Below are 22,904 nucleotides of genomic sequence, written 5' to 3'. Positions count from 1 at the left end.
TGCTAACCATGATAGTTCTTCACAATATCATTTTAAAAACACATTTTTTATAGTTGTTATACATTTTTGTTGGATTTGGCTAATTTAAAGTCTGGATTTATGAGCCAAAATGGCAGAAGAATGCCTTTCCCCTTAATTAATAGCAAAATAAAAACCTGTCAGGCTGCGAGCCCCCTCTTGATGAAAAGCTTGTTTGCCATATGTTCACCGTCAAGTCCTTGGTTTCGAGGTGGAGGAGGCAGTGATAATGGACGAATGCTCTAAATAGAACTCTTGGCACCAGGCACCAGATCCTGGTGCATATTTTGAAAATAATAGATGTAATAAATTAAAATTCTCTGCTTCTTGATTAAAATTAATTAGGATGTATTTGTCCAAAATAAATATGAAATTTAAGTTAGGTATTTCCTTTAATGAAAAATTAATGTTCCTTTTTATACCTAAGAATCCAAGAATTACTTTAATTACCATGATTTGTGATCTTAAAACTAAACTGTAATTGTAAGCATGGGAGATTAGTGGATTTGCATGTGCTGATTAATTCATATTGCAAAGAATATCGTTCTGGTTAAAAATTATTTCTATCAGTAAAGCTTTAATAATGAAATATCTCTTTTCTTTGCTTTTCACGCTTTTCTGCATGGTGTACAGGGCCAATACTGTGCATGGCACCCGCTTCAAGTATTGGTAGGTTTTGTACAAAAATTCTCAACTTTTTCTAATCTGAAAAAAAATGTTTTTCTGTTGTGACTGTGAAAGGGATGAATGAATGATGTGGCTGGACATTTTCTGAGTATTTAAGGTTTAATATGATGCTGTCTGTTTCACATCTGTGTGGAATCATAATACTCGTACACTGTCAACTCCTAGTTGGTTGCCACTGTGGTGAAATACTGACCCTGCCATTCCTGGGTGGAAATAACCCCAAAAATTGCAGCTGAAATATTTTGAAACATTTCTTATCTATCCAGAATGGGCAGTTTTGTTCTTAGCTTTACATCTGTTACTAAGAAGTTGTGAAATATTTCAAATATTTTATTTGTAAAGTACAACAAAACAATTCCTCTCCGCCAAAATTATCCCTAAGGTCTAAATGATTTAATACTTGGATCAGATGAGTTGAGAAAGGATGAGTTAAGCAAAGCTACAGCATTCTGCAGTATTCTGTGGTGAATTCTATAGTGTTCTAGGATGAAGCGCCATCTGCACAGCAATCAGGCACAACTGAATCATCTCAAAATGAGTCTTTGAGGGCCTGTGATTTTTAATAACCAGTTACACACAAATTCTTTAATTAGCTACCAATGCAATATGGTAGCCATTTCGAAACCATTTTGTGTGTCACTAATTCTGAAGAAAACAAGAAAGTAACTTGTTTCTCTCTTGAGAACTCCTGGGGAGTTCTCTCCTCCTATAGTCCCCGTGGGCACTAGGAAAAGACCAGGAGGAAATAGCTCTGTTCCATACAGGGAGGAATTATCCCACTCCACCCCATGTTCTATCCTTTCATCCTTTTTGAGAGTTTACAACAGCTTGACCTCTATCCCATTGGTTGACCAGAGTAGATGCAGAGCCCAAAAGGGACCAACAGGTTCATTGAGATAAAACAAAAGGTCAAAATGACAGCCACATAGTAGACTCTCTAACATAGCAGGGTGTGACCCCTGGCAAGGGAGGTGAGGCCTCTGTTATTGAGGGATTGCCTGTCCCCGATACGAATGAAAAATATTTCCATTGATTCTAACAAGAATCAGTGATTCTAACAAGACTAGCATATGCAGATGATTGGAAGGACAGACTTCTGCAAGTTTGTGAAATGTGTCTCTGTCTTCCCATTTTGTGACTCTACTCCCCTGTCCTTTCACCTAAGAGCTCTATGTAGGAATGCAAAGTGCATGCTTCAGCGGTGCTGCTTCCTGTATAGTTGCTGTGCTCCCAAAAGGAAAATATGAGTGTTTTTGGAATTGGCATGGCTACAAGTAGTGGATAACTAGAGCTCGGCATAAGGGATAACTACAGAGTTTCTGTCAATCACCATTTGGGGTACATTTGTGGTTTCTATGACGTTGCATATGTTGATTTTTCTCTCTCCAGGCCGTTCAGTTTCTCTGTAGACTTTCAGAAAATCGGAATTCAGTCAATGTAGACATAAATTATTATATATGCGTGCTTGCCATTTACAAATTAATTCCTTGGTTTGCTTTCCAAAATGAGCTAGAAATGAGAAAAGCGTCGAAAAAGCTTTCCAAATGAGATTGAAACTAGAAAAGGCAAAGAGAAAACATCCTGAAAGAGATGTTGCAGCTGCTAGCCATTGTAGCTGTAATATTTACAGACAAGATGTTGTTGGATATTTACTATGAAGTACCCCATGTGTTTGTTTGATAAATAGCCTAAATTCCCGAGGGGGTTTGCCAGAGGTGTACTTAAAAACCTGCATGCATAGTCCACTGTATTCTTTGTATCTGCTCCCCTGTCATATAGCCACCAATCACACTGCCATTTTTTTGCATGCAGATCAGGTAAGTATGTATAAAACGGCCCCTCTGCGTCTGCAGTCTAGTGACAGCACTCGTATATATACGTTAGTGAATCCAAACACCAAGTCACAGTTCTCTGCTCCCATTTTGAATGTGAAACCCAGTTACTTGTGTGCTGAACTAGCTATTCATATTGATGACCTTGGTAAAAATGAGATGTTGGCATATGTACCCACTATAACCCTTCTGAAAATTTGGCCTTTTCAGTCAATTACAATGTGATTCTACTCAAAAACTAACTAAATATTGAGAATGATCCCGTTTTCCTTAATGGTAACTATAATTGGCTTTCACCTTTTCTCTTTTTAAATTTTTCCCCTTCCATGCTGTGTTGCTTTGCACTGACTGTGATTGCATGTTGCACCCTGGTGTATCCATCATGATGATGTCACATGGCTTGTTGCTGTGATACGTACCACGCCCCATTTCATCGTTTATGTCATGGTTGCACCACCCTCCTGTGTGTTGCTTCCATGGTTTCCTACTGAAAGTGCCCATGATGCACGGTGCTACACCTACCACTGTGTCTGCAGCAACAACACCTGCCACCAGCGTTCCCTTCGCTGCAACAGCTACAGGCAATCAGGTTTGGCCATTTATTTCACCTGTTTAGACCTAGATAACTACAGTGTGTTGGTAAGGCACAGTATATGCTTTTTGGATTGGTGAGAGATATTGGTCCATATTCTTATGTGTTTCCTTAGCAGTTGTTACATTTAGAAATTTTATTTTTGTGTATACTCTACACGGATGTATCTGCTTTGCTACTCATCCTGAGATGAATCAGCACTTTTCTCTTTTTTTTTTTTTTGAGGAAGATCAGCCCTGAGCTAACATCCGTGCCCATCTTCCTCTGCTTTATATGTGGGACGCCTGCCACAGCATGGCTTGATGAGCAGTGCCATGTCCACACCCGGGATTCGAACTGGCGAACCCTGGGCCGCCAAAGCGGAACATGTGCACTTATCCGCTGCGCCACCCGGCCGGTCCCAGTTTTCTCATTTTTAATCGGTTATCCGATGTCACTCTTGATATGCTATATATATGATTGTTGCTACTACACCAATCCTCAAATGCATATACTAAATATTTCTTAAATGCTTCCTCATTAGTCAGGAGGAGAGTTGATTTTATCTCACTACCATTTTTGATTATTGCATTTGAACCTTCACTTAGTACAGTCATTACCTGTACCTTCAGATCTGCTGGAAAGAAAGCAAGAGGACGCATTTCTTTCCAAGGCACAGATAGCATTGTCCAGTGACTACATCAGAAATTCCTTCTCCTACTGACGTTAGCTGTGCTTGTGTTCTTTTGATTTTCATTTGCTTAAGGTATTTACAGGCGGAGTCACAAGGCAAATTATAAATTTTGGGGGAGTCTTGAAATTGTAAGGAAATACGTACAATAATTATTGTGTAATGTTATGGCCTTTTTGCCTTATTAAAGTCGTAGCCATGCTTAAAAACTACAAGTTCCACTGCTGTTTCAATTACAAGTCTGAGAACCATATCGCACACAGAGCATTAATTCATTGGGAGAGCAAACCACATTCTAATCTGTGCTTTGCAAACTTAACTATTAGTGGATATGGTTAATATGTCTAAATTTTTCTGTGAAATTGATTATAGTTATTAATTACCATGTCCAAGCAGTGAACAAAATAAACAGAATTCTCGGGGCCAGCCCCGTGGCCGAGTGGTTAAGTTCACGTGCTCTGCTGCAGGCAGCCCAGTGCCTCGTCGGTTCAAATCCTGGGCGTGGACATGGCACCGCTCATCTAGCCACGCTGAGGCAGCGTCCCACATGCCACAACTAGAAGGACCCACAACTAAGAATATACAACTATGTACCGGGGGGCTTTGGGGAGAAAAAGGAAAAAAAATCTTTTTAAAAAATAAATAAATAAATAAAAAATAAACAGAATTCTCTCAAGAAACTGTTTTAATCTAAAATCTTTTTTACTACTGTAGATACCCCCATTATCAATAGATGAACTGAATAGCAGCATGTTTGTTTCACAGATGTAGAAGTTACCAGTAGAACAGTAAGTTTCTTTAAGTATTAATATGAACAATATTTGTAGGCTATATATTTTATTAACACAATTGAACTTGCTAAAGGCTTTAAATATTTTCATTAATAGACATTGCTTATAACAGACATTGATTTAAGCATTCTAAATTTTCCAAATTGAAATGTGGATAGCAAATATGCAATTTTTTATATGAAAATGACAGCGGTACTGTATTTTCCCAAGGAGCTTACAAACTCTGAAATGTTTTCCTGTTATTGAAGGCGTATGATTTGTTAGCCAAAGGCATAGATCACCTTTGAATTTGAATTCTTCAACATTTTTCTAGCTTTGTTTTTTTTTAACTGAAGTAAAGCAAAGTAATTTTTTCAGAATTTCACTGAGATGGTTTTCTTAAAGACAGTAAGCAATATGCTTCTCCTATGACAGTATAGAAAATAGTGCTTTTACAGTCAGCCACTTTGTGTTGCTACCCATTTAAGGCTATCAGAATTGCTCAGCTGTTTTGAATTTTGTGACATAATTTAGCACTTTAATCGTTATTTTCATTCAAATCATGGTTTTTTTGTAATTTTTATCGTTGTTGTTTGATTTTCCCCTCTATCCTTGATCTTCTCTTTGCCTGGTTTAAAGCCTGTAATAGCACACATTTAATTTGCGCAATCGTTCACTTGGAACATGTGACTTCTGAAGCCACTTTAGATTCCTAGGTATCTTAATTAATTAGAGGGACTTATTAAACAAGTGTACCAATTCTGAATTGCATACATTAGTCATTGAAAGTTTGAAGTGCTCCCAGCCAGAGCGTTTCATTTAGTCGAGGGAGGCGACAGTTCCATTCTCAGTTCTTCAGAAGCTGGCTAGCATTTCTTTCATGCTGAAGACACACAGGCCCAGAACACTAACTGTTCTGGATAGAGCCTGGAGCTAACTGTACATGAGATAAATAGGTCCCTTCAAACATGAAGAATGTTTTTAAAAGACACCTTTGAGTACATGGAATAACTAAAGTAACTGTAAATTGTAATAGTTTCAGGGGTATCATTTGGGATAGTGGCAACTTGGGTATGGCACCAAACATGAGACTACAGGCTTTGCAAACACCTTCCTGATTCTCATGGGCTGCTTCTCATCAAAGTAAATGAAAATTGTCAGATATAATGAACTTTCCAGCAGAACGTGTTTGGGAATAGTGATTCCTTTTTGCTCGATTCCGTTAGAAAATTTGGATGTATTTGGCACATTATAATCACTTCGATGTGTAACAGATGTTAAAAATTTCTCCAATGTTCAAAAATGTAATTTTGCAAAATACTACGTACCTAGATTTCACACAGGCTATTTCTGCATAGCTCCAAAACATTCAGATAAAAAGTTTAAAGTTTATTTAATATTTGCGTATTTCAAAACGTTTGGTTTCAAACATGTTTTATCAATATATGCTTGTTGAAGGAAGTGGATGGGTGGGTGGATGTTCATCAGAAGGTTTTGGCGGTGTGTGGATAATGCCTTAAACAATTGAGTGCATCTCTGTTAACTTAGGGCAGTTCTCTACATTAGCACTCAGTGAGAACCATAGACTTTCATGGTGTATGACTCTTTAGTGACCGTTTCCAACAGCCCCACTTTCACAGATGTAGAATATGAAACTCCGAGTGAGGAGTATCTTGGCATAGTTCACACACAGAACTGGAAAAAGAACCAAGTATCCTGACTCCCACTTCAATAACCCTTCAATATTTCTCACTCTTTCTTTTTTTTCTTTCCATTCCAGTTGAAATTCTGAACAACAGAGTTATGGAGTATCAGAATCTCTCCGTGAGAACCTCCATATGGCCTTTCTATGTATACTCTCGTATGTCCTCTTCTACCAACACAATAATAAGCGTGGTGCAGTTAATATATTAAACAAAAAAACATACCAACCAACCAATTCAAGTAAAATTAAAGCATTAAACAATCAATGGAGATGTGAAAACACAAATAGAAAACTAATAACTACCATCTGTCTTATTTGAATTATTAGGTAGAACATGATCATAAGATTTTGCAATTTGTTACATTATTGTTTGTAATTTTCCAATAACCGTTATGCTGAATGAATCTCCACAGTGAACTGTTGGCTTACTGTGCATTCTTGGTGGATAAATGTTCATCTGTTTTGAAGTGTTACCTTACTGTTTTGTTTACACAGTAGTCCATCGGGTTGATTTAGAATGTAACAGGTATATCCAGTACCATTTTCCTCATGATTATACTGTATTGTACCGTGGTGTGGTGCGTTGTGTTAGTTTTTTACATACTATAGTGTTGCTGTATATGTATGGTGATTGATTTCTACTAAAATGTTATTAACGGGAAACAGAAATATACGTGCTTAACAAACATGACAGGTTAATGTTAATATGCTCCCTTTCTCTTTAGAATATTTTTGTAGGCTTCCTGGGGAAGACATTTAAAAGGCCTCGCTTTTGCATGTGCACAAAACCTGTTCATAAACATGCATGTGTATAATTTGTGCCTGTAGATCTGACCTTGCCTAATATGATCACATTACGAGATTTTTTGTGAGAGAGAAATAATTACCTGCAAAAAACAGGGAACTTCTTAAAACATTAATCCCTAATTTCACTCCTTAAATAGCTTGAAAAACTAGAAATTACCTTTAAATGAATTTCTCAGCATTTATACTAAAAATTAAAGTGCCCGTTACATTTTTTGTGGCTCAAGGATCCTGTCTCTTAGGTTGGGTGTCTAAAACTGAGCCATTTGTCATCTTCAGCTGAGAAATTGGTACTTGGAGGCTTAAAGGTATTCTCATTACCGGTTATACAGTAAACAGGGAGATGGGGGCATCGAGATAGCTCTTAGATATTGGAGGAAAGTGTGTAAAAACCATTGCAATGTAACCTTTTACACAAGTGCCATTTTCTGAATGCAAATGTCTCATGCTCTTTGGACTACTCTTTGAATAATAAGTAAGAGGCAATCTAGCGAAAGTCAGTCAGGGTGAAAGAGAATTGGTTCCGAGCAAGGCCTTTCCTCTCCAAATGGACAATCTTTTCTATTGATCGCAGTTGGAGCCTGAGTATAGGTTTGGAGAAATGGCAGGGGTGGGGAGGGGGGCAGGGAGACATTTAAAATTACTCTTTGACTTATTTAAAAGTTCTAGGAAGGATTTGCACAGTTGTCTTCCGCTTCAGTTCATCTGAGTTTCGTTTTGTTTAATACTTCAGTGAAGGAGCAAGCGCCTGTGATAGATGTCAAGTGTTGTCTTGGCCTTTCCCAAACTTTATTAACAACAGAGTCTCTCACATCATAAACAAGCCTTTGTTTGTTTGTTTTATACGTATTTGGTATTATAAAAGGTTTTTAGCACCCTTTTGGTAAGACAGAGTGGCCACACTCCACAAAGCTGAGCTGAATTCACATTGCTAATACTTATAAAGTAATTTTATAACCAAGTAAAATAGTAATTAGTTCATATTGTATGTGGCATACCTCCCCGAGTCTACTCAGTTATTAAAGTTACTATTATTATACAGTGGTGGAGCCATATGATATTTTGCACCAATTTAGATAGATTTAATATTTTCTACTAAATATATATTCTCTCACTGGAAAATATAAAATGGTCAACTTTGCTGTGTACCACAGGTTTGTTTTCTCCTTCATGAGAATGACAAGCAAAGAGTAAATCTGATTTAGGATACCGTAGGCCAGCTAGTAATGTTTGAATCACAGAACGATGGAGTTGGCAAAACCTTTTCAAGGTTGATGAAACTGAGGCCCGGGGCATGTGACTTGCCCAAGGCTACCTCACTAGTTGGTGGTAGTCGGGAGCAAAAGCATATCCTGGCTCCCACTCGTTCCTCCGTTTTACATTGTTTGTGCTTCAGAACATTTGAGACTCCGTCCCGAAGCAGATCAATTTGGCTCAGGATACAAAAGAACAAAATGAGCTCTTTGGTAGTTGATTTCCTGTTGATCTTAATTATCAATCCAAATTATGGTCATCAGTGATTTCTAAATGGTCTTGCTTGTATAGAGCCATTGTCATCTATTGACAGTGTTGCCTAGAGTTAGAAAACAAGAAATATCCTGACTTTCACCTATTGATTCTTTGAACCACTTAATTTCTGTTTCCCCAAATCTGAACATTGTTAAACAAAGTAGAGTTTGCTTTTGTGAAATAACCTGTGTATGGAACTGAATTTTGTATAAGCTGTGCCACTGCCTCTCCAGAAGGGCAGACCTGATCACACAAATCCAGGAAGGATGCACCTGAGCTAGTCTGGATGTATTCCTTAAAAGAGTTGAGACGTTTTAAGTGGAAAATGAACTTTTTTGTGTAGTTTGACATTTTGATGCAACATGCTGTCTCATTTAACTTTTTAAACCTCTGACGAAGATGGACACAGATGATCAACCTAGAGTACAGCGGTTTCATGTTGCTTTAAGCACTGGAAGACATTAATAATGACATTTTTTAGTAAGAGGTTTAGCGAGGGGTATTCAGAGTAGTTATATTTTTGGTGCCACAATTTTTTATATTGTTGGCATTTTAAAAGTTGCTTTGTAAACGAACTTAAAGAAAACTTAAAGCACTAAAGTTTTGATCAGATGGAAAAGAATTTTGACAAAAATGCAATTTTAAGATAGCACTCTTGAAACTAGTTGTGCAATGACTTATTCAAGTTGTCTTTATTCAAGAAAAGAAAAGAAGAAAAGTAAGTCATTAGACTTTAAGTTTCCAGTTAAAAAGAGAAGTCACAAAGCTAATCAGTGACTCTAAACAAAAATTTACTGGATGAATTGTATATATAAAATTCTAATCACCTGTGATTCTAGTTAACATTTTATAAGCTTTGTAATTTACAAGGGCCTCTATTTTTATTTATCCAAAATTATTCTTTTTGTTCATTTCTCTCAGCCTTTTGCAAAAGTATGCAAGAGTGCTGAAACTTGGATAAATCAGGTCATGTATACAGAGAATATAATCTAAAAGTTATCTTTTAAGAGGATTTTAGTAATGTCAATTTTTTTAAAAAGAAAGCACTATGTGACCATAACATAAGTATATTTTAAAGAGGGATTAAAATTAGATTAAAATTAAATGGATTCATAAAATTGCTATTTAAATACAGTATTTACTTTTGCAATTGGAGCATGATTCCACAACCAGCTGTTGCATTTCATTTCACTTGTCTAGGTTAGAGTCTTTTAATTTGTAGTTAATCATGATGTGAAAAGCCATCCTCTCTCTACTCCATCAATCTTCTCCATCCGTTTTTGAACATGCTAAAGCACTTTGATCTTGCCATAAGTGTTGTCCTACGCCACTAGGCTGTGTTCACTAATGGGCAGCCTCAGCTCACTAGCTCTCCAATTTGGGAAAAGCAAGTACCTTCTCCCTACCATCAGCAGGAGCCAGATAAAATTAATCTTTACAGCTTGAATCTGTTTTTAATGGCATGACCAGTAAGCATAGTGATGTCTGAATAAGGACAATATTGGCATTAAATTTTATTAAATAATATGCAGGGAAGGCCCCATGTGCTACTTGGAATGTTATTTGGTTCTTCCCTTCTTCCTTTGGAGAGTGTGGATGAGGATGTTCTTAGGTAAAATGCAGCCCCAAGGCTTCCAACTTGTTTTAGTCTGTAGGGTAGGCTGTGATGCACAGAATCATTAGAAACTGGAATCCTCTTTCTTTTTATCTCTTCTACATTTCACACACATTGAAATAGAAATAGAGAAATATGATTGAGGGAAATATGATTTCCCAATTCTGTTTAATAGATTTAGGAAGATAGTGGCCTAATTTTTGATTTTACTAGTGCCTGTTGAAGGCAATAGAATAAACAGTATGTAAAAGAATAATCTTTTTTGGGCAAACTTAGTCCATAGCCTAATCAAACTGTAAATATAATTACAAATATAGGTTCTGAGCACCAGCTCACTAATTGGTGCCATGTTTTCATTTTTCTTGTTAGTTTTTAAGGTTTTAATTTTGTTACTTTTTTATATCTCTAAGTAACTAATGAACTTAATTGTGAAGGAGAGTTAGAGAAAGTTTAAGATTTTACTACATGTATTCAATTCGCCTAGATATGTTCTAAACTGACACTGAAGCATGACAAGATGTAGGTTATAGTGCATAACTATTCTTTACAGTTCACAGTTTAAGAACAAACTTAACTTTATGTACAAATAATAATTTTAACTAATTATATTTAGTCGTTGCTTTAGCAACAAAACTACAACATGGCTACCTTTAGACACACTTTTTTGTGAAAATTTTACTTGTAAACTGTACATGGTTTTTGACAGTATGAGCATGTAGAAGATACAGCTCAAAGCTCAGAAAACAGATATGGTTGATTGTTTATCCCAAATTCCCACATGAAGCCTGAATTTGTGTTTTTGTGTGACTTTTTGATCAAAAAGTTTACAACACATGGATTCCAGAATCAGGCTTTATAGCTTATAGAATTTGTTGTGTGGATAGGGTTATTCCACAGTATCTAGACTTCAAAACACAATGGTTTTGTATTTATAATACATTACCTGACCTTTTTTTCATAACTATATTTTCAAGATTACTCTATTCAAGTGGCATAGCCGTAGCTACAAAACTTCTCTCTTCTGGAATTACGTACCTCTACAAATACATCCAAATGGGGATTAAAGAATGACAAAAGCATAGATTAAAATTAATTCATCTTTGTAAAACCATACATAAAGGTACTGTGGAATGACCCCTTAACAGTGTTTAAGAGACATATGCTGCAGTTAACTGATTGTCTCAGTTAGGGTGCGAATGTGTGAGACACACCTTTTTTGCACTTATGTACATAGTCCATGAAAGCAATGCTTGGAGCTTTTTTTTTTTTTTAATATAAGAAATCTGTGATAATAGTGGAAAAGCTGGTAAGAGAGGGTTCTCTCTAAGGCTTTGAGATGGAGGGTTTTTTTACTAGAAGGCTGAACTAAAAGTATGATGTTGCTTTGCTGTCGTGGAGGCTTTCTAGTTTGCTACCGCTCACCAAAAGACAAGGCTGGTCACAGGTAACAGGTCAATGTCAATTAGCAGCACTGAACAAGAGTAAAAGGACTTCATCTTTTAGCAGGACCACTGGCAAAAATTTTTTGCTTTTTAAATTAATCTTCATTTTAAACACCCCTCCCCCCACACACACACACTCCAGGCAGGTTTCTGGCTGATGTTTTTCTTTCAATGGTTGCAAGCAGTGAAATACTCTGTAAATTGCGAGATGGATATTCCCATTATGATCAAATTAGATTTCATCTTTCACAGAAAATTATCATTCTTCTATATCAGTTACATCAATTAATATGTATTTAAATGATAAATTGTTAATGTGCCCCACTATTTCCCCTTTAAGATCCAGAACCCCAAACCAAATTGGCAACCATTGAAAAGTGTAATTTAACAGTTAAGCATGGCCAGCATGGGCATTTCATTCCCTTCAACAAAGGAAAAAATGCTCGTGGCATACGTTTATGAATGACTTTATTTACCTTATACCTGTTCAGTGGAAGCTGTTTTTTGACTCACCTTTACCAGATTAGAAAGTGCTTCACTGTGCCACTTCAGCTTCCCGCTGTTTTAACTAAACAGAAGAGAACCAGCCAAAATCTTACATACATCAGAGCTGGAAAATAATGTTTGTATCAGACCCTCTCTGCCAATTTCAGCTCCCACATCACCTAACAGTTCACCATTTAACTTTTTATTGCCTCCAGATAATGAAGCCTAGAAAAGATCAAAGTTAGAAAGGTTTAAGGATAGATTACCACAGGCATTTTTAGTCCTTCACATCTTGGGCTGTGTTGCCCTTGGCCTGGAGGAGCCCATCCTGGCATTGGGGGAGTTGATATTAGTATTGATACCCATTTTGATAGTTCTCACTTACAGAGACAGGAAAATAAGCCAAAGCCAGAAAGCAACCCAAGCCTTACAGTTGTCCAATAGCTCAGGGCCAGTTGCGTAGAAGTTTCTTTTTTCCCCCCCCTTCAGCCATAATCACTTAGAGTCAGCCATACAACTAACAGCCTGACCACCTGACCAGCATTTCCATTGATATAAAATGTAAGCATTCATTCATTCTATAGTTAGGAACTCAACTTCAGCCTTATCACCAACATCTTTTCTCAACTTAACCCGTGTTCTTGTGTTGACGTTTCCTTGTAAATCTATAAGCCACAAGAATATGTTTTCGTAAGGTCAGTAGAAATATAGTAAGATTTTAAGTCAGGAAGAATCGTCTATAAAATAGTAAGAATGAACCTAGAAGCATCACAAAAGATATCCGCTTAATTGATGGCATGACGTGCATGCTGACAACCACTGGGTCACACTCTTTGGAGCTTAAACACAGTGCTATGTTTAAATAGTAAAATTAAAGAATGAAATATAACAGAATGTGAATAACTTGAGACCCAAAAAAAGACCTCTATTATTAAGCCCAGAGAAGGGTTTAGTTTGACTAATTCATACAGTTTCTAGCCCCTTCACTTGTCCTTGCGCAGAGGAGAGCCACCCATCGATACTCCAAAGCAGGATTATTCCAGAGAAATTGTATCTTTAAATGGAACCCATCCTGAGTTATAGTACACCTAAAAAGAAAAAACGCATCACTATGAAATAAGTCACAGCTATTTGTAGATAGTGCATAAAAACTCACTAGTCATCTTCTACATCATATTACTTTACTTCAAAAAATACCTCTGTAACTAGACCTAAAAGTAACCCAACTTTAAGCAGTGCTCTTTTTTCTCAAAACACACAACCTAAAGCGTTATCTGTCATAGAACTGCATGGTTGCAAAGCTTTATTTCTGTATACAGATGCTATTTGTTAATGATGGAAAGCAAATTATTTTGTTGCTATGCCTTTTGTGTCTAGCAGTTGAGAGAATGATATGACCATCATGTCATTGGATTCTGAGGTTATCCTTTTCAAAGTAAATTTCCTTTTATTATTGTTGTTGCTGCTTTAATTATTAGAAAATGAGCCATTTGTTATCCTGCCCGTGGATCACAATAATTTAAATTAAGATTTTAAGAAAGATGCTCCTAAATGTACTCTTTTTGTAAGGGCTAAGTTTATGCATTAATATAAAAATAATCTGGTATCCATGAAAATGGAAGCACATTTTGGGGCAGAAAAATGCCAATTTAAAAATACCTATAGATAAGAAAAGTATTAACCCTGTGCAACAATTACAGATTTAAATAACGATCACAATATTTCATAAATATAAATTGTACCCATAATATTTTGCCTCCAAAATGCAATAGCTCATTCCCTCAACTGCTATCTATAGGGCAGATGCTTTTATTTCTTTTGTTTTTTTCCAAGTTATAGTCCTGTATTGCTTGTCTGTGTTTAAAAGTGTGCATTATGCAACTCATTTTAGTATGCTATTTCTATGTTTTTTTGTTCTTTTAATAAAATGTATAAATTTCTTGATTATCTCTTTTTTTATGAATCCATATTCACACATTAGGAATTCACTTAAAAGCTATTCATGTTCTAGTATATTAATCCTAATATTTAGTAATTCTAACCTAAAATTTAAATTTGTGACTTGGTCCAATGTTATATTTAATACATAGAATAAATTCACTTCCAAATATGCCTTCAGTATTTTCAACTATATAGATAATACATTCATTGTATTAGATGTATTATTCCTGTAATATTGAAGTCACTAACACAAGAAAGACACATATTTTGGTAAAAGAAAACTAAAAATTTTGAGATAATGCTTACTGTTTTCTATGCTGCTTCAGAAATTCTGAGGCATATTCTAAGATACATTATTAGAAGTTTATACCTTCCAAGTTATTCATTTGTATTTTGCATCTTCAGTGTAACATATGGAACCAGTGCCAATTCATTCTTTTCAAGACGGGCAGCAATGGTTTCATAACAATGGGATGCATTAATTTTTCCATTAAAATGTTTTCTCTCACTTAAAATTGGTATTCTCCAACAAATGGCACAGGAATGAAAAGATAATCATTTTTGTTCTTTAAGAAAGCACAACGTAACTTGGTAATACTTTATTCTGTCAGATTTCTAAATATTTAAAAATACTAATTGAGAACTTCTTCTCATTGGCCACCATTTGTTTGTCAGGCTCATAGCAAACTGAGGTGAAGAGACTGGATGAGAGGTTGTGACAGAGTAAAGTATTATTCGTGTGACTATAACGATGAAAAGGGCCAGGGAGAAGGTTGGGTCCTTGTCCAGTATCAGCTGAATCACACAGAGCTACCAGCTCCCTTGCCCCTTATGTCCTGCTTTACTATCTCTAAGTGTGGTTCCACTATGGCACTTCTTGATAAGCTGACTTTGTGCCCTTTGATGTGTTGTACATGTTTCTGTGAGTCTGTGATAATCCCAGCACTAAAACCAGTTCAGTATATAGACATTTCCAAGAGGTCTCTGGCCTCTTCAGAATTCAGTTTATGTGTTTCTCTTTGAAGCTGCTGAATGATGGGTGAGAATTCAGGGCAGGCATTCCTGACCATCTTCAAAATGGAATTTCTGTTGGCCAGAAGAAAGTTGACCCACAGGCAAAACCGGATGTAAAACAAGTTTCCCTTGCCGTTTTCAACCTCTTTTTCCAGCATCCTTCTAAACCCCTCCTTTTCTCACCCCTCATGGTGGCCCCTAGCCCTCTAGAAGCCCCATGGTAGCAACTTATCAGGCCTGCTTTCCCAGGTAGATCTGGACTTTTCTCTTTCAGAACTTTCCTGTTGGGATCTCAGACTATGGAGAGCAGCTTAGTTGTGATACATTCCAGTGTCAAAGATTGGCAGTGCTTAATGTGTTGCCCCTCCTGAGAGCGTTTGTATGTAAAAAGGCATGACTCTCCAGTGATTGATTATCAGATGGCCACATGCGTAGATGAGGGAGACATGTTTTACTGAGGCAAACGTCTAGGCATTTGAACAAGAGCCTGTAGGCAGTGATCAAATTCTTATGGATAAGTGGTGCAGTCATTTACCACCTCAAGAAACCCAAAACAGGAAGACTTATAATTTTGTTATTGTTGGGAAAGTTCTGATATAATAATGAACCTAAAATACTGACTAGATAGTGAACATCCCAAAATTCCACAGACCAGAATCTACTCCCACGGTCAGCAGCTGTAGTAGAGAACATGACTCAGTGACAGGCCTGATTTTCTGGAGCAGTCTAATGCATATACTTGTGAAGATTCAATGGATGGACGCATGCTCTGATTTTTCACTTGTCTCTTTCCTCTACTAGAAATTCCCATTTAACTGAGCCCTCCCAGATTTTCCTTTCAGTGCCTGCACTTACACTTCTCCCTCAGGCAGGAGGACAGTCAGAGTCTGGGGAATAAAAGCCAAGAGCTCCAGTGACAGAAAGGGCAGCCACCCGGACATAAGAGTGAGAGAGGTTTGTGAGAGGAGCTGGAGGTCTGATTCCAGTCCTTACAAACAGACGCCCAAAGCAAAACCACAGCATTCTGAAGTGGATGCAGAAATCAGTATAAGAAGGAAGTTCCGGTCAGTGCAGCCCAGCATTTTTGTGTTGTGCATGGAAACAGTGCAGTGCAGAGGCAGGCAGGGCAGCCGGGGCAAAGCACAACAGATGCCAGAAAAATCATACGTTTCCCTGGTGAGAGGGAGAGTTCTCCCTGTAAGTGATTCAGCGCATTGCATGCATGTACACGTGCAAAGAGATAGACTGGTGAAAAATCATAGAGTAATGGGGGATGAATAGCAGCAAGCAGTAGCAACAGCACCTGTTAAAGCAGACAGCCTGTTCATTAACAACTGGACTTGAAATAACGCAGAAGGAATCTGAGGAGTCTCCACAGTCAGCATGTTGCTAGAGATGGCTCCAAAGATGATGGTCAACCCATTGAGGATCAATGTGGCTCTCAAGAAAAGGGTAGGGAAGAATAGGATCAGGACTTTGCCTTTAGCCTTCAGGACCTGAAGAGTTGAATGATTGTTTGTTGGGGAAATTGGCAGTTAAGAGGGAATCATATCTATGTTAATTATAAATATATATATTACAAGTGGTTATTGATGTGCCTTTGTTAACTATTTAATAAATGTCTGTGTAGTCCATTCAAAGTGCTTTGGTTCTTCTCAATTTTTATTCACAAAATCCCAGAGAAATTCATTCACGGGTTGTTATACTAGGAAAACCTGAATTCACATGACTCCAGGCAATCAGTGTTCACAATTTGGGGCTGCAGGTAGGGGCTGCTAATAAATGAGGCATTTGTGCTATCAGTCACATCCCAGTTCGATCGGTGTACAGACCTCACTGAATATCAAGCAAATGTTTACCATAAACTGAGCCCCAGCCAGTGGTAGAGACCACTGTAGTAAGAAGCTCCTTTCTCCTGATGGACACCATCAGAGATATTCTGGATCCTGAAGATGTGTAGGACCTCAAGAATCATTGGGATGAGACTGTGGGGCCAGAGAAGCACCCAAACCATTAAAAAAAAATGGCCAAGGAGTATTGAACATGCAGCCACACCCACTATCGTTGTCCAGTACTTCCCACATCCTGGAGAAATTTTACCGAGTGGTAAAAATAAAAATATACAAATCCAGATATTGTTAGTGGGCTTAGGGAAAGGCCAGTCTAAGAATAACCTTTGAGTAATAACAGACTAAGTAAACTTTTAAGTGTATTTTAAATTGTTATTGTGTCCACATTCACTGTTATCCCACTTGACCCTTCTCCTATCCAATCCACCCTGCACATTACTGCCGGGGTCATTTTTCTACAGTCAAAAATTGATTATTTCACTTCCCTGACTAAAAATCTTCGAGAGCTCCTCACTGCCTGTGGAATAAAGCCTACACTCTAACATAGTACTCTTTCGTGCTCTGGCCTTAGGCTTGCCCTCTAGCTTCGTCTTTCCCCCTGCCTTCTGTAACCTGTACACTCCAGACGAGCCAAACCGCTGTTAGAAAAATACAATTAAAAACGAGATCTTCTTCCAACCCCCAAATCCTCTCCACAAAGGTAGTAGTGAAAGAAAACACCTTTATTAGTGAATACACATTAAACCAGAATGGGACGTGCATCATAGGCAATCTGCTAAGAGATTACAACGACAAAAAGGAATCTCACTCCCTTATATAGCCAAGCAGATACAACCCATTATATACATGTTTTCAAGATAAACAATAACTAGTCCGCAAGTAGGAGGCTTGACAGCACCCTGTGTCATTCATAGTTTGTCCTAGCTTTATCGCCATAACTGGGGAGGCCACCTGTGTTGACTTTATCCATAGGAGAAACAAACTTCTCAAACCTTTAGCACAGGAGGTAGTTTTGCAGATTGGAGCAAGGTGCCCAGGGAAGTTAGGCTCTCTCCCTGCTACAGGATGGGGCTCTATGTCTTTCTCCTTTGATGTCTGCATTTCTAAGAGATGGCTCCCAGGTCCATGAGAAAACATTCCAGAGTTGTGAGATTAGTGAGAGGCTTCTTTAGCCATTAAAGAGATTTACATATGAAGAGGGCAGAGACAGAAATTTTGAAAGGAAAGGGAGGGGGTGGCAGAGAAGTCACCTCCTTTATTTTCAACAAGGAGAATCCAGCCTCTTATTTTTAATTTGTATTTGCCCTTACATCACTCACCGTTTCCCAGATCCATACCATAGTTTCCCATATCTATGTGCTATTTTTCTCTCCACTTGGAACACCTTTCCCTCTTCTTCCTCCTCTTCTTTGCAAACTCATCATTCAAGGTATATGTCAACTATCAACTCTTCCACTCAGATGCAGCTAGTATTTATTTAGTGCTTACCAGGTAATCTCAAAATTCAGTAGCCACCTCCCCTACATTGACTTTATGCCGCCTCCGTTGAGCTGGGCTTCTCAAAGGCAAGAACCAGGTCTAGTTGATCTTGACATCCTTTATGATGCCTCGAACAGTAGCCACACAGTAAACGCGTAATAGATTTTTGGAGAAATAATCGACTAAGAAATCAGGGCACTTTTCTTGTAAAGAAGAAAACTTCATTCAAATAAAAGGGATTTATGTAATGATACAGGGAAATTTCACAAATTCCTATTGCAGAAAGAACAACGGGGCCTCGTAGAACTGAAAAGTTATCAGGTGATTTGTTTCTCCTCTCTGAATCTCTGTCTCTTTCTCCTCTAGTCTCCTGCTTCTCTCTGCAAACCAGTTTTCTCTGCTTACTTATCAGCACTCAGGTGACTGATCAGGGCTACTCTCAGAATGGTGGTCTTATCCTAAGAGTCTATATCACTGAGAGCCTGTACCAGAAGTACCTAGTAGCTTGTAACACGTAGATTACTGGGACCACTCAAGAGTCTCTGATTCAGTGGATATGGGATGAAGTATGAGAAATTAGAATTTCTAACAGGTTCCCAAATGATTCTCACAATCTGGGGACACAATTTGAGAACGATTATTCGATTTGACCTTCAAGCTTGGTTCCCCACCAACAATAGACTCAATGACTAGGCCCCAATGCCTGATTCTCATAAGAGAATGTTATTGGTGAGTCAAATCTTCATCCCTGTTACACTTAGTTGTGGCCCAAAAAATGGAGTCACATAGTACATAAGAAAGGTTGCCACTTTGAGGCTGTGGGCTGGGAAACTTTTCAAAGAAGGTGGATCCCTAGTACCGTCACTCCCATGGCTCCTTTTAAAGCTCTAAGAATCTTCACACTGAACTGGATCCTTGGTCTATGCAGCTCAATTCTCCATAGCCGATAGAGCCAATAAGGACATAATGACCATCTCTTGGGCATCTCCAGCCACTCACCTCAAAGTAAATCAAATCTTTACATCCAGCCCTAAACTTATCATCTTCCCTCTCAAATATGCTGCTCCATCCATTTATCCAAGCAAGAAACCTGGGAATCACATTTGACTCCTCATCCCCCACCTTCTATATCCAGTCTAAGTCCTGTTAACTCTATCTCCTGGTTATTTTCTCTATCCCTACTGTACCTGGTTAGTTTAACTGGACACCCTGCCTCCAGTGTTGTTTTCCTCCAATCCGTTCTTCGCGTGACTGTCAGAATGCTCTATCTAAAACACCTTCCCAGTCTTAGCTCTTGGGACAGCTGTGTTAGGCCTGGGGCAGCTAAAGCCTGGGCCTCTAGTCTCCATCGGCATGCAGCCGCCAGTCTCCCTACATCAGAATGGCATGTGAAGGTTATCATGCTATGTATACTATGATATAATATGAAAAAAGATTGGGAAGCTATGATCAAAAACACAAGTTGGACTATGTTACTCCTCTACTTAAGACTTTTCAATGGCACCCCATACCTCCCCAGATAAAGCCTAAACATACCTTGCAATAGCCTATAACACCTGGCATGATCCAGTCCCTGTCTACTTCTCCAGCTTCTTCTCTTGCCACTGCCTGCCTTGGACTTGCTACTTCAATAGCATGTAAATGCTTGTAGCTTCCAGCACACGCCCTGCTGTTTCATGCCTGTGAGCCATTGCTCATGGTTGCCTTTCTGCCCGGAATGCCCACCCTCCCCCTTTTTTGCCAGGCTACCCTCTGTTAAGACTCTGTTTAAGTACCATATCACCCAGGAAAACTTCCATGTCTGCTTCCCATCTCCACCAGTGTACCCCTCTTTTAAAAAACTCTCATAATACCTTGAGCATACAATTGTCATTGGATTTACCACACAGCATCAGAATATTGCCTGCTTTTCCCACTACCCTGTGCATTTCTTGGGGGCAGGGTCTGTGTTTTATCCATTACTATACTTTCAGCACCTAATATAGTGATTAAAAAGTATCATACAACTCAACAACAAAAAAACAAATAATTCGAAGATAGATGAAGGGAAGACTTGAGCAGGTATTTCTCCAAAGAAGATATACAAATGGCCAATAAACAGATGAAAAGATGCTCAACATTGGGGACAGCCCGGTGGTGCAGTTGTTGAGTTTGCACACTCCACTTCAGTGGCCTGGGGTTCACAGGTTCAGATCCCAGGCACAGACCCACACATCCCTCCTCAAGCCACACTGTGGCAGCCTCCCACATGCAAAATGAAGGAAGATTGGCACAGATATCAGCTCAGAGACAATCTTCCTCAAGCGAAAAGAGGAAGATTGGCGCAGATGTTAGCTCAGGGCCAATCTTCCTCACCAAAAAGAAAAAAAAAAGATGCTCAACATCATTAGACGTTAGGGAAATGCAAAGCAAAACTGTGATGAGCTACCACTTCACACTCACTAAGATGGTTATTATTTAAAAAATGGAAAATAACCAGTGTTGGTGAGGATGTGCAGAAATTGGAACACTTGTGCATTCTGGTAGGTATGTAAAATGGTACAGCCAATAGGGAAACAGTTTGGGAGTTCCTCAAAAAGTTAAACATAGAATTACCATATAAATCAGCAATTGCACACCTGGATATATACCGAGAATTGAAAGCAGGGACTTGAACAGATGCATGTACACCAATGCTCATAGCAGTGTTATTCTCAATAGCCAAAAGGTAGAAGCAGCCCAAGTGCCCTTTGATGGATGAATGGATAAACAGAATGTGTATATACATACAATGGAATATTATTCAACCTTAAACATGAAGGGAATTCTGACACACGCTACAACATGGATGAACTTTGAGAACATTATGCTAAATGAAATAAGCCAGCCACAAAAGGACAAATACTGCATAATTCTACTTATATGAGGTACCTAGAGTACTTAAATTCATAGAGATAGAAAGTAGAATGGTGGCTGCCAGGAACTGGAGGCAGGGAGAATGGGGAGTTATTGTTTAATGGGTATAGATTTCAGCTTTAAAAGATGAAAAAAGTTATGGAGATGGATGGTGGTGATGGTTTGCACAATGTGAATGTACTTAATACCGCTGAACCATACACTTAAAAGAATGGTGAACATGGTAAATCTTTTCCAGCTTTATTGAGATATAATTGACATATGTGTAAGTTTAAGGTGTACAATTTGATGATTTGATACACATTTAGATCGCTAAATGTTTACCACAATAAGGTTAGTTAACACATCCTTCACCTCACATAATTACCATTTTGTTGTTGTTTTCATTGGTATGGTGAGAACATTAAAGCTTTACTCTCACAGCAACTTTCAAGTATACAATACAGTATTGTTAAATATAGCCACCATGCTGTACGTTACATGCCCAGAACTTATTCATCTTATAACTGAAAGTTTGACCAACATCTCCCCTTTTCCCCCACCCTTCAGTCCCTAGCAACCACCATTCTACTCTGTTTCTATGAACTCAATGTATTTCAATTCCATATACAAGTGAGATCATACAGTGTCTTTCTCTTTACGACTTATTTCACTTAGCATAATACCTCAAAGTCTGTTCATATTGTTGCAAATGGCAGGATTTTTTTTCTTTTTTATGGCTGAATCATATTCCATTGTATATATATATCACCTTTTCTTTGTCTATTCATCTTAAGATGGCAAATTTTATGTTACGTATAATTTTCCACAATTAAAAAAAAAAAAAGCAGACGACAGTGCTACTTCGATTCCAAGCTTGGACGCAAGAATCCCACGTGCAAGACTGGGAGCCATAGTTCCTACGGATCAACCTCCCTCATTGTACCACCCAGTCATTTCCTTCTGAGGCTCTGCCATATCCCCCGGAGCACTGAAAGGGTCCAGTGTGCACAAGAAAATAGCAATAGTTTCCTAATTGAATGTCCTTCCTTCTGTTTGGTCTTCTAAGTCTCCCAGGAGGTTTTCCAAACCTCTCTCCCATTTTGCCTTTTCTGTCTTTCTTTTCCATTCCCAAGCCTTCACTTCTATTCCTTCCCCCTTTGAGACTATCTAGAATAATTCCTTAAATAAAGCAATGCTTAAAAGACAAACAGCATCAACAAATGGGATGGGAGTTGGCTTCTCATTTGTGGCTCAAAAGCAGATCAGACAAGGAAGAATAAATTATTGGCTACCCTCATGATATGGTAGGCAAAAATACCTATAGCACAGAGAAAAAAACACAAGCTACTATCAGTAAATGATCCTCGGTATAAGTAAAATGGAGGCAGGAGTGCATTATAAGGATATGGGTCTTTATTTGTCAGAGTTCTTCAGGTTACAAGTGACAGACTTCAAAATAAAGCTGGTTTAAGAAAAAAAAAGACATGTGTTAGGTCAAATAGTTGAAAGATCCATGAATGGGTTGGCTTCAGGCACAGCTGCATGCTGGTGCTCAAACTGTGAGGTTAGGAATCTGCCACTCTCCTTTTCTCAGCTCTGATTTCCTGTGTGTT

General features: G+C 38.2%; 1 protein-coding gene across 50 annotated transcripts in view; it reads left to right on the top strand.

The window, feature by feature from the left end:
• Positions 1-22,904, top strand: part of MBNL3 (muscleblind like splicing regulator 3) — a 169,307-nt gene that overhangs the window by 126,300 nt on the left and 20,103 nt on the right. For 9 of the 50 annotated variants that reach the window (XM_070257930.1, XM_023633827.2, XM_014729183.3 and 6 more), the window contains 4 exons: positions 652-687; positions 3,032-3,126; positions 4,514-4,587; positions 6,350-14,070. In XM_070257930.1, coding sequence (XP_070114031.1) covers positions 652-687; positions 3,032-3,126; positions 4,514-4,570 — 188 coding nt within the window. In that variant the 3' untranslated portion in view covers positions 4,571-4,587; positions 6,350-14,070. Of the gene's footprint in view, positions 1-651; positions 688-3,031; positions 3,127-4,513; positions 4,588-6,349; positions 14,071-22,904 lie in introns of those variants that run through there. The other 41 variants (XM_070257935.1, XM_070257936.1, XM_014729184.3 and 38 more) reach the window with 9 other exon arrangements.

Source organism: Equus caballus, chromosome X, assembly GCF_041296265.1.
Source record: "Equus caballus isolate H_3958 breed thoroughbred chromosome X, TB-T2T, whole genome shotgun sequence".
NCBI classification, from domain to species: Eukaryota; Metazoa; Chordata; class Mammalia; order Perissodactyla; family Equidae; genus Equus; species Equus caballus.
This window is presented reverse-complemented; position numbering and strand designations above follow the sequence as displayed.